This window comes from Diabrotica virgifera, chromosome 7 (assembly GCF_917563875.1).
Source record: "Diabrotica virgifera virgifera chromosome 7, PGI_DIABVI_V3a".
Classification (NCBI taxonomy): domain Eukaryota; kingdom Metazoa; phylum Arthropoda; class Insecta; order Coleoptera; family Chrysomelidae; genus Diabrotica; species Diabrotica virgifera.
The window spans coordinates 98,838,964-98,851,422 of record NC_065449.1 but is presented as its reverse complement, the minus strand read 5'-3'; the positions used below and the strand labels follow the sequence as shown (position 1 = coordinate 98,851,422).

At 36.5% G+C, this 12,459-nt stretch overlaps 1 protein-coding gene across 1 annotated transcript in view; it reads left to right on the top strand.

Annotated features, from left to right (window-relative positions):
* The window catches only part of LOC114332074 (uncharacterized), a 127,420-nt gene that overhangs the window by 14,859 nt on the left and 100,102 nt on the right, over nt 1-12,459 (top strand). The window contains exon 5 of the mRNA XM_028281783.2: nt 9,656-9,849. Within this exon, the coding sequence (XP_028137584.2) occupies nt 9,656-9,849 (194 nt within the window). The remainder of the gene's footprint in view (nt 1-9,655; nt 9,850-12,459) is intronic.

Genomic DNA, 12,459 nt, shown 5'->3' with positions numbered 1-12,459 from the left:
GTGTATGGAGAAGAGCAGCCACAGACAAGCAAGGGTGGAGGCAAAAAATAAAGGAGGCCAAGGCTCAATTTCCGCCGTAGTGCCGTAGAAGAAGAAAAAAAAGAAGATGGTATCCAAGCAGAGTTATTTAAACTTGATAGAGAGCAAAAAATCGTCAATGTGATGTAAAAAATTGTTTTGAAAATTTGGTCTGAGGAGCAAATGTCTAAGCAATGGAGCTTAGCCGTATTATGATCGTTACATAAAATGGGGAACCAACTAGAATGCAATAATTACTGCGGAATAACTCTCCTAAATACAGTATACAAGATATTATCAAATATTTTGATTGAACTCTCATGAGATATTTAATCCTTAAGGTCGGTGCATATTATCATGCACGTATAGTTTCCGGCACGTAGCGTTTCCAGTCCAGCAATCGGACTGCGCGTTGACATTTTCATACATAGAACGTTTCAGTTTGGTCCGGTAAAGATGTGTTCTCGCTTTTCGCGAAAAAATTATGTGCAATTGCTCTTCTACTTGACGATGAAGAAAGCAAGTTTGCAGTGTAATGCGGATCTACGGGGAGGGAAAATGGGGAAATTTCCACCCCTAACAAGGTCCAAAATTAAAGAAAAAATTGCTGAAACATACAAATATATTAGCTGACATGAAACTTAAACCACAGATAGACAAATTCAACCCAATAAACATGCTAGTTAGGCAAATTAAGGGAACTTGATGCATATAAGTTATTTATATCCATTACGTACTTTGGGTTTATTTTTTATGCCTTTTGGTTGGTGTTTCATTGGAAGTTAATATTCTCTGAAAAAGATTCATAACAATTTTGGATATTTGATGCTGCTGGTGATGTCATTGGCGTAGAAATATTTGAAATCCTTATTGACGTTGAATATTCCGATGTCTGAGGTGAATGCATTGGTGTAAACATATTTAAGGATGTTGAACTGTTTTGGTAGTTATTTTCAGGATAGCTAGCAAAAGTCCTATTATTAAAATTTTAGTCACAAGCAATGAAAACATGCATAAATGACAAAATAGCCTCGAAATATCCCTTCTTGATACAGAGTATTTTTTAAAACACTCTGTATCAAGAATCACCTAACAACGACTGGAAAACGACGGACTTGAATTCACATTATCCGTACCAACAGGTTCTGACTCGTTCCGTACCGGTCGGTATCCGGAAAATATTGTTTGCGAATATACTGAACGAAAACGTAAGGTGTCTGATACGATACGTGCCCGACAGTGTGAATTGTTGGTATTTAAAATCATTGAATCATATTTTTCGGAAACTAAACGCTACGTGCTGGAAACGCTGGAAATGCATGAAAATATGCACCGACCTTTATACCGAAGCGTGGACGACAAAGTACATTTACTTGGGTCATGAAATTGGAATTGGTAGAGATAACCAAACGTGCGAAATAAAAAGAAGATTAACTCTTGCTTGAGCAGCCTACGGAGCTCCGAGAGACGTATTTAGGAGCAGTATACCGATCGGTTTGAAAAGTGTTTGATCAATGTGTGCTGCCGGTAATGACATATGGAGCTGATACTGACTCTAACCAAGGCAACAGCGTCGAAAATGCGGGTTGCTCAAAGGCGTATGGAAAGATCCATGCTGGGTGTAACCCTACGGGATAAAATAAGAAATGAAGATCTCAGACAAAGAACCGGTATCGCAGATATTATAGAACGTATCACCACCAGGCTCAAATGAAACTGGGCAAGACACGTCGCCAGGCTGAAAGATTCAAGATGGACACGAAAGCTGATGGAATGGTGACCAAGAGAAGGTAAACGCAGTAGAGGAAGGCCGCCTACACGATGGGCAGATGATATCAGGCGGATTAGTAAAAACTGGCAACAATCAGCACAAAACCGTCAAATATGGAAACAATTGGGGGAGATTTATGTCCAGCAGTGGACGTGAATTGGTTGGATGATGATGATGATGTGGACGACTATTAACCAGATCTTCAGACTACGACAAACTCTCGAAAAAGCGCAAGAGTTTGATATAGATATGTACCATCTTCTTGTCGATATTAAAGCGGCATATGACTATGAGTGAGTTAGGAATTCCAAAAACTCATATGCATGATAAATGTGACGATGGCTAAGATGCTATCAGCAGTGAAAATTTAGAACAACTAGTCGACCATATTTGAAATGCATATAGGGGTTAAGGCACGGACTGGGTCGTTTCGCCGTCGCCGTTTCGCCGTCGCCATTTCGCCGTCGAGCCACTTCGCCGTCGGCCGTTTCGCCGTCGAGCCAGTTCGCCGTCGGCCGTTTCGCCGTCGCCATCCCGGCATTGGTTAAGTTTTCAAGAACATGATAACATACTAACTTTTTTTATACTAAATGTCGCAAGAACTTGATATCATACTAATTTTTTTATACTAAATGTCAGTGTAAATAAAATGCTGATGTTGCTAGTAAAACCAAGTTATATTTTCGTATTCAACTATACATTGTTTTCGTCTGAAAAATAAAATATTGAAAGTATTAAAAATATTTAAAGGCCTGTTGAGCTGAACTATATATATATATATATATATATATATATATATATATATATATATATATATATATATATATATATATATATATATATATATATATATATTAAAAATATTTAAAAGGTAATATCATAATTGGGTAATCATAAAGGTATCATAATTATGGGCAACTCCTCTAAGATATTCTAAAATATCTCCATCGCCGTTGAAGTTTCGGACTAATCTTAAAATTCGCTCATCCGCGTCCCTACATTTTTTCTTTTTCAAGGGTGGCAGATTCCCAGCAACTAATTGTTCATAGTGAACGTCCCTAATCTTCTGCACCTTACGAAGGCTCTCGATAAATTTCCATATTGTAGGGTGGTCGACTCCTAATTCTGTTTGAAGCCTTCTGTGTGCTGCCTCCGCGTAATTGTTGGTTCGATCCTCCCTATTCATCGTCCTTTGATAGAGATTCCACATCTCCTGGGGAAATAATGGAGGGCGTCTACCATCTCCTCGTCTATAAATAATTAATAAAATGGTATACAGATTTTGGAATTTCTGAAGAAGTACACTTTATAGTTACCTGTTCATACGTCCTGCGTAATTGTCTTCGAACCAATCCAACAGTGGTTGAAGCGCAACAGGTAAAGCGTTTCCCAACACAGCAATGGCCTGATCTAAATGACGAACTGGAACGAATGCCAAGGATGTCACCATCTTACAATTTAAGGCAAATTGGACGTCGTTATTGTATTCTGTAAGATGGCCTAACTGTGCCACATGCTTCTTCATGTTTTGTGCTAAGTGGAAGAAGGACCCGTTGATATTTACTCCTGGGAAGCAACCTTCCATGGCTGCGAATGCTGCCTGCTAGATGCAGTGGATGGCAGTAGGGCTCAGATTTGGCTTCAAATTCTTTATTAGATCGAACATACGGCTATAAGTAGCTCGTGATTTGTTTGGCAAAAGGGCATAAAATATAGGGTGGACCTCATTATTTTTAGTTGCCATCACGGTGTACACTTGGGGAAAAAAGCGGCGGTGCTATTGAAAATGTACCATCGGCAAACCATATGGCGAAGTTTTCAAATGCTGTAGCCAGCTCTCCCGAAAATCGATATTCTGTTGGGCCCTTCTCCATTGTCCGCCAAAAGGAAATTTTCTTCCACGCCATCCGACACTTCATAAATCCTGTAATGTTCCGGTATCCGCAATTCTTCCAAATTAACAGGGTTTGGCCTTGCAGCTTGAATTTCGTTGCGTTTTCATCTGATGGTCTTCCTCAGTGCGCAACTATTTGGAAGTCGAGCTTGAGAAGCCTGACTGGTATTATTCAAACATTCGTTGACTACCTAAAATAAAACAATGAATCAATCAATGAAAATTTCAAAGTAAAATATTGTTGGAAATAAGAAAATTTATTAGAATAATTTGAAAATTACCTGAATTGTTCCTTCCATTGTATCTTCTGCTCGTCTTTTAATGGTTGTTACAATTTGGGCAACCTCTACATCCACAGCCGAGGCGTCATGAGAGTGCAGGTTAACCTTTTTTATTATTTCACCATTTTTAGTGTGAATTCTTGCCTTTCACATGCCTCTTCTCTCACATCTCCAAAATCTAATTTCATCGTCATTTTTGCTAAGGGCATCAAAAACATAAATAAAACCATCTGAGCTAAATTTTGGCTTTCCTCTAGTAGATAGAATTTGTCGGTCCACAATTAAGTTCGTAATTATCGCAAACACTTTCAAGATACGACTGAACTCTTCAGATAAATTCTGCGCTTATATAGTAAATCAAAAGAGAGAAATGAGGAAAAGGGAGATAATCTGTTAATGGTACCTAATGTACCTGCCAACTTTTAATAGTCACCCATTGTTTGTAATTTTAAGTTTAACTTATTATTTCTAGGAAATTAAGGACAATAAACAAGAGTATAATTAGAATACATCATTAAGTAGATAATAATCTGTTAAGATAACTGATGTACCTGCCAAACTTTAATAGTCACCTATTGTTTGTAATTTTAAGTTTAACCTATTATTTCTAGGAAATTAAGGACAACAAACAAGAGTATAATTAGAATACATCATTAAGTAGATAATAATCTGTTAACGGTACCTGATGTACCTGCCAACCTTTAATAGTCACCTATTGTTTGTCATTTTCAGTTTAACCTATTATTTCTAGGAAATTAAGGAAAATAAACAAGAGTATAATTAGAATACATCATTAAATAGATAAATATGACTATTATCAGATTCCCGGAAATAAACAATATTGAGAAAAGGGATTTCAATTTCAATTGTTTTTACTGTATCAAAAATTAAAAAATTCATTATGCAAAAGTGAGTACCTATATAATCGTTCGAAAACCATTCAAAACTTATATACAAGTAATGATCATCCCGAAATTATAAGTGGGAATGCTAACAACGAAATGGCGACGGCGAAATGGCTCGACGGCGAAATGGCGACGGCGAAACGGCGACGGCGAAATGTCCTAGACCCGTTAAGGCTGGGAGACGCCACGCTTTTTTAACATAGCCTTTGAAAAAGTTGTATGAGACGCCAATTTAGATAGCAGGGGGACTATATATTTAATAGATAGGTCAAAAATTCTAGCATATGCTGACGACTCGACGTGGAAACAAGAGCCAGGGCCGAAATCCTAACTGAGTTAGTAGAAGCAGTAGAACGAAAATGTGTACATATGTATAAATCAAAATAACACCAAATTCATGCCGACTAACACAAAAAACGAGAGCTGGAAATGTTGACGCAGATCTAACTGCTAATGACCAAAACTTCGAAGCCGTCCATATCTAGGGACATCGGTTATCCCCAATAAGAACACATCAAGTGAAATGATAATTGCAAATAGGTGTTATCATGGTTTATGAAAGTGCTTACCTAAAAAACTTACGACTCAAAAATCTTGTATAATATTGTAAAGGTGATTCATTTAGAGGTACTTTTTCAAAAGAAAAAACAATGAAAAAAAATTAATTTTATTTGAAAATCTTTACTATCATACAGAAGAACCATTCATTACAATTTCAAGTTCCAATTTTCGATGAGAATTTCGATTGGTATTTGACCAATAACTCGAGCAATATTGGCCTTTAATGTCTCAATCGTAGCTGGATTATTCATCTAGAGTTTGGATTTTAGGTAGCCGCAAATGAAAAAGTCTAGAGGTGTAATGTCACAAGATATATGCAGCCAATTCACTGATCCGAAGCGTGAAATAAATTGCTCACCGAATGGTTCTCGCAGTAAAAAGCCATGCTTTCACGGGCTGCATCAAGTGGCGCCATCTTGTTGAAACCAAATGTCGTCGAGACCACGAGCTTCAATTTCAGCACCAAATTGTCCTTTATTATGACATTATAACGGTCTCCATTCACAGTAACGTTCTGGCCGACATCTGTTTTAAGGAAATATGGACCGACGATTCCACCGGCCCATAAACCACACCAAACATGTTTTTTCTGGAAGTAATGGCAACTCTTGAACCTTTTCGGGTTGCTCATCACCCCAAATACGGGCATTTTGTTGATTCACGTCTCCATTAAGCCAAAAATGGGCCTCATCGGAAAACAAGTTTTTTTTTTTTCAGAAAACAGTGGATCTTCTGCAAGCTTATCAAGATCACATCGACTGAAACGGTGACGATTCGACAGGTCGATCGGCAGGGCCTCTTTTACCACTAGACCCGTGAGGCACCTACCTCGGGCCCGCATTTTATTGAGGCCCGCAAAAATTACCAAAAAATTTTTTTATTGCAATAACAAAATAAATTTTCAAAATTCATTCATTTTACGGGAAATTATATGATATCTCACAATAAGAGTCATATTCATAAACCATAAACAGTTCTGCATAAACAATGATTAATTGTTTAAACATAAAGTTAATTTACAGTCCCTGGCCAAATTATTATACGCACTATAAGATTTTATATAAAATGTTAATTCTAAGGTGATACTAAATAGGTATTTTGCATCTACCAGACACAATGTATGTTGTTTGGTTGTCCATTTAATTGTCTATATTTTATTACAAATAAAACATCATCATTAATCAACAAATATGTGTTTATTAACTCTTGAAGGAAAACTGAAATAACGACAATTAAATGTTAATATTTTAGCAAGGAGCTCCATCTTGCATAGAAATGAATGGTTCCCCATTTGGAAAACAGTCTTGGAGCTGCAGAATCAACCGCCTTTACAAGACATCTTTGTACTGGTCTTGCCGCATCATTCCTTTTACCCCGTACGGACGTCCAGTACCCTTGCCGATAATGACTGACCAAATCATCAGTTTTATAGGGTGCTCCACAGCATTTTTTTTTATTGGTGACAGGTCTGCTGCAGGGATAAAATCACATTTGAAATGTTGCAGAATAAAGTTCAGTTTTTTTTGTCGTCGTCTTCAAGAAACTTTTCATCCTGAGTGTGTTGTTCAGACTGTAACACCCTGCAAAAGTGACATTTGGCCAGTCATTAGCGGCAAGGGTGCTGAACGTCCATGCGTGGTAAAAGGAATGATGAGGCAAGACCAGTACAAAGATGTCTTGCAAGGCGATTCATACCGCAGCTCCAAGACCGGTGTCCAAATGGGGAACCAGTTGGAAAATAGAAAGGATAATTCGCGTGTGTCATCATCATCCTTAAATGCAGGAGACCGTACAGGTTTGCATTGATAAAGGTAGCTCAATAAAGTATTAACATCTAATTGTCGTTTCCGTTTTTCTTCAAGAGTCAATGAATACACATTTTTTCATTAATAATGTTTTAGTTGTGATAAAATATAGACAATTAAATGGTCAACCAAATAACATACATTGTGTCTACTACATACAAAAAACCTATTATTTAGTAGCACCTCACAATTAACATATTTTATAAAATCTTAGTGTGTCTAATAATGTTGCCAGGGACTTTATTGTTAAAAAAAATTTAAATTTCTGGTGTAACTATATTTCTATTAAATAATTAATACATTTAAAAAAGTTACTATTATCATTATTAAATTATATTTAGGGGCCCGAAAATTGTGTAGTGCCTCGGGCCTGATTTGAAGTAAAATAGGCTCTGTCGATCGGCTTCAGATCTTGCACTAATTGAATTTTGTATTAAACCAATATCCTTACGTAAAATACGATAAGTTGTCGTATACGACAAGCCAAGCTGTTGGTAACGGCGACAAATCGATTCTTCATTATTCTCGCGTTCACTATCCGCTACCGCCGCTATACTCTCTTCGGTACGTGCTGAATGTGGTCTACTTGGTGGTGTGTTATCCAATAATGAAAACTGAATTTCAAACTTACTGATGGTATAGCGAATTGTGCGTTCGGTAGACAAATTATGATGACCTTAAGTTACTCTAAGCGCACGAAACACATTCCTCATAGAACACCTATTTTCGTAGTACAGCTGAATAATTTCTAGACGCTGTGCCGGGCTGTCTTTCCAGGATGAAATGCCAAACAATACTGAACAAAAACGCAGCGTCAGGTGATACGATTCCTGCACGATCTCCCATCAAATTCGCACCAAAAAAGTACCTCCAAACTCTAAATGAATCACCCTTTATAAACCCCGTTCCACATATGGATCAGAGCCATGGACCCTAATCCTAACAGACGAATTCTCTCTATCGATTTTTAAAGAAAGGTACTACGCAAAATAATCTGAGCGGTCTGTGAAAACGGAATATGGAGGTATAGGTATAATTTTTAACTGCAGAATATCTACAAGTATACGTTTGGTGGAAAAGATATTACCACTGTAATCAAGCGAAACCGTCCGCAGTGGGTAGGACATGTAGCTCGGGCCCCGGAATCGTGATAAAAAGTGCAGCCGATGGGAATAAGAGGGTTAGATGAAAGCTGAAGTGGATAAACGGGACAATACAGGCAAGTAAGGCATGGAGTAAAATGACGCAGAGAGCTTGAGAATTGATGATGATTTAGGTTTATTTTCTTTTATCTTAAGTAATATTATAATCCACCAAGGAAAACATCATCATCATCAATGGTGCTACAGCCCTATGAAAGAGCCTCGACCTTCCCAAGTCTATTATACCAGTCAGTCCTATCCATTGCCAACCGTTGCCAGTTTTCTGCGCCTATTTTTCTCCCATCCTCATCTACACCATCCTTCCATCTAAGTTTTGGCCTACCCCTATTTCTACTTCCCACAGATTGTGACATAAGGATTCTTCTAGGAGGGTTGTTTTGCTGTGATCTTGCTAGATGTCCTGCCCATCTTAGTCTTCCTATTCTTATAAGAGATACTACGTCTTTACCACCAAATATATGTTTATATCTGTGGTATACCTCGTAGTTGTACCTCCTCCTCCAAATACCATTTTCACATATGCCACCGAATATTCCTCTCAGGATCCTTCGTTCAAATATAAGCAGAAGGTTTTCATCTGCCTTGGACCTGGTCCATGTCTCCGATCCATATGTCAACACTGGTTGTATAAGGGTTTTGTATATGGTTATTTTTGTTTTATTTTGGCTTAAGTTTCTGCTTCTCATATGTCTACTCAGTCCAAAATAGCATTTGTTCGCTAGGATTATCCTTCGCTTGATTTCTTCCGTCATGACGTTCTCCTTGGTGATCAGGGAGCCTAAGTATGTGAATTTGTCCACCACTTCAAAGGTAGAGTTATCAACAGTGAATTGCTGACCGATGTTTCTGGCTCTATTGTTGGGTGTTGATGCCATCATCTTAGTTTTCTCCTCGTTTACTTTCAGGCCCATATTTTTTGAGGCATTTGAGAAGGTGGTAAGTGGTATACATTTCTTCTACCAAGGAAATCAACAAATATTAGTTATAAGAATCTTTTGAAGTATTTTGAAGTATTAATTTCAGTTTTTTGTTCAAAACCGTCACCAATTTAAGTATTATACTAGGTCTACACTCTGCATAGTATGCGGCACCAGATTAATTCATATTATTTTATTTATCTTAGATATTAGATAATGTTGCAATCTCAATTCTTTTATTCATTTTTCATTAGTAATTTATGATTGTAAAATACCGTGATCGATTGTATGTTTTGATATTTCTAAAATAAATATTGAGAATAATATTTTTATTTTATAGTTTTAGACAATTTATGTACAGTTAGCCAGAATTTGTTTTTCCTTAACCTAAAGCTACTAGCAACAAATTGGAAAGGATATATAGGAATTGCTCAGAAATTTCTGGATATATTGAAAGACCAATTGGACTTGAGGAAACCTATAGGTTGTCTAGCTTCGATCATTGATGATAATTTATCTTCCTTAAATGACCCTGTAAGTATAGGTAGAAGTACAAATAAACTTATAATTAAGATACAAAGGGTTACAATTTGTTATGTAAGTTTTATACTTATAAAGTTTTTACGGAAAGCACATTTAAGAAAATTGCGCGGAAAATTGAAAAAATTCAGAAAACCATGTAATTAAACTACGATTACTTAAATTAGGCAGGTTTGATCGTTGACACGGTGCAAATGTCGTTTAACAGCTACATTGGTCGGTCGAATTTATTGAGTTTAAGTGACGTTTTTTTGAGAGAAATCTTCCTTTTCGAGGTATTTTCAAAATCAAACTAAATTTAGAGATTTTGTAATAAAATGGGAGATAATAAACAAAATAAAATATTTTTGTTTTCAGCCATTATTTCAACAATTTTTAATTTATACAACTTTTTGCCATCTATCGCCAAAGCTCCTAAGATTTCATTGGAGATTTAAATAACTGGTTTAACTGTTTTATAGTTGGTATAGCTGTAATAACTGTTTTAATAATTCTAACTTCTTCTTTTTGTACAGACATGACTCTGTTTGTTTTTTCAATGTGCCTCTAGTAGTAAGTTGTCGTTCCATCGTTTTCGTGGTCTTACTCTGGTACTACTCTATTTCTTGTCATTCGGCTTATGTGGTCATTCCATTCTATTCTTCTGTTTCCTACCCAATTATTAATGTTGTCCACCTTGCATCTCCGTCGTATATCTGTACAGTGGAACCTCGATAACTCGGATTAATCGGGACCGCGGCCGATCCGGGTTAGCCGGAGAATATGGCAAAAATTAATAAAATACGGTATACTTACAGATAAACTCCGTTAGAATTGAAGTAACATGAAATATATATAAATATGCACAGTACCTACATCTAAATTACTAAAAACACAAACGTAAGCAAACGGAAGCGAACAATATACAAGACTGTACTACACACAATACAGTCACAATCGGTGTGATGTTATTTAAGAACAGTGAAAACTAAAGACCATTGTTAGAAAAAGAATTTTTTAAATAGTCTTTTAGTCTTTTTAAACAATGCTGTTTGAAATATATAAAGGAATACTACAGACAGGTGTGTGTTGTTTCTGCCGGCGCGGCTCGGCGTGTGCCATGAGTCATTTTTACTATCGTATAGTTCAAATTACACAAATACACATTATCTCTCAAATATTATATTACATACATTTTTATTGCTGAAATGTTTATCTGATAATTAACTATGTATTTTGATGGGAAATAAGCCACAAATAAATTGAAAAATAATTTTATTAACATTTCGACGCCCAAACCGTGTGTCGTTGTCAAAATACAAAATACTGAAAATCAAAATGTTTATCAGATGAAAATCGGTCCGGGTTAGCCGGACTTCCGGGTTATCGGGGGCCGACTTATCGGGCTTCCACTGTACTTCTAGCTCTGTCCCATAGAGTCTTACCATCGATTTTTCGGAGGGTTTTCATCACCGCTGTTTCGAGCAATCTTTTTGTCCTCTCCGTGTCGGGTCGTGTTTCTGGCACTTATGTCATTATTGGTCTGATGACTGTTTTGTAAATTCTGCCTTTCATTTCTTTTCCGATATGTTTATTTCTCCATATTGTGTCATTCAGGCAACCTGCGGCTCTGTTTGCTCTATTCACTTGATCTTCCACTTCTGTTTCGAGCCTTCCGTAGCTAGATAGTGTGAAGCCTAGATACTTTCTATTATCTGACCCTCCAGCTCCAATTTACATCTTATTGGATTTGCTGTTATAACCATGCATTTTGTCTTTTTTGGGGAAATTAACATGTTAAATTTTCTTATGGTTATGTTAAATTGGTGCAGCATACGTTGTAAATCATCTTCACTTTGAGAGATTAGTATTGCATCGTCTGCATAGCAGATTATTTTAAGTTGTTTTTTTCCTATTTGGTATCCTTTTTTAGTTCTTACTTTTTTTATTATTTCATCCATGATCAGGTTGAACAATAAAGGACTCAAGGAATGCCCCTGTCTTAGCCCATTGCCGGCTTCAATTGGGTCAGTTAGTTCATCTTGTACTTTTACTTTTATTGTGTTGTTCTGGTAAATGTTTTCAATCGATTTAAATATTCTTAGAGGTACCTCTCTTGAGTATAACAAATGGACGGCGTCCTTTAATTTGACCCTGTCAAATGCTTTCTTAAGTTCGACGAAACATAAATATGCCGGTTTGTTGTATTCTAACGATTTCTCTTGAACTTGCCTCATTATAAATATAGCGTTAGTGTAGGATCTTCCCGACCTAAAACCTTGTTGTTCTTCTGCTAATGTTATAACTTCATTCAATTTGTTTGTTATCACTTTGGTTGTTAATTTTAATGTTGTGTTTAATAAGTTAATTCCTCTGTAATTTTCCGGGTCCGACTTATCTCCTTTATTGAAGAGAGGTATTAGGATGCTTGATCTCCATTCTTATTGGTATTCTGTTTTGTTCTATTATTTTTTGTATTAGTTTTAATAGTTGTTTAGTCAGATCTTGTTCTCCGTACTTTAGGAGTTTACACAATTCTAACTGTAAGCACAATTCCTTATGACTCACCCTGTATATATACTGTGAAATAATTGCAAAAAACTCTTGAAGAATTGTTCTTTGTGG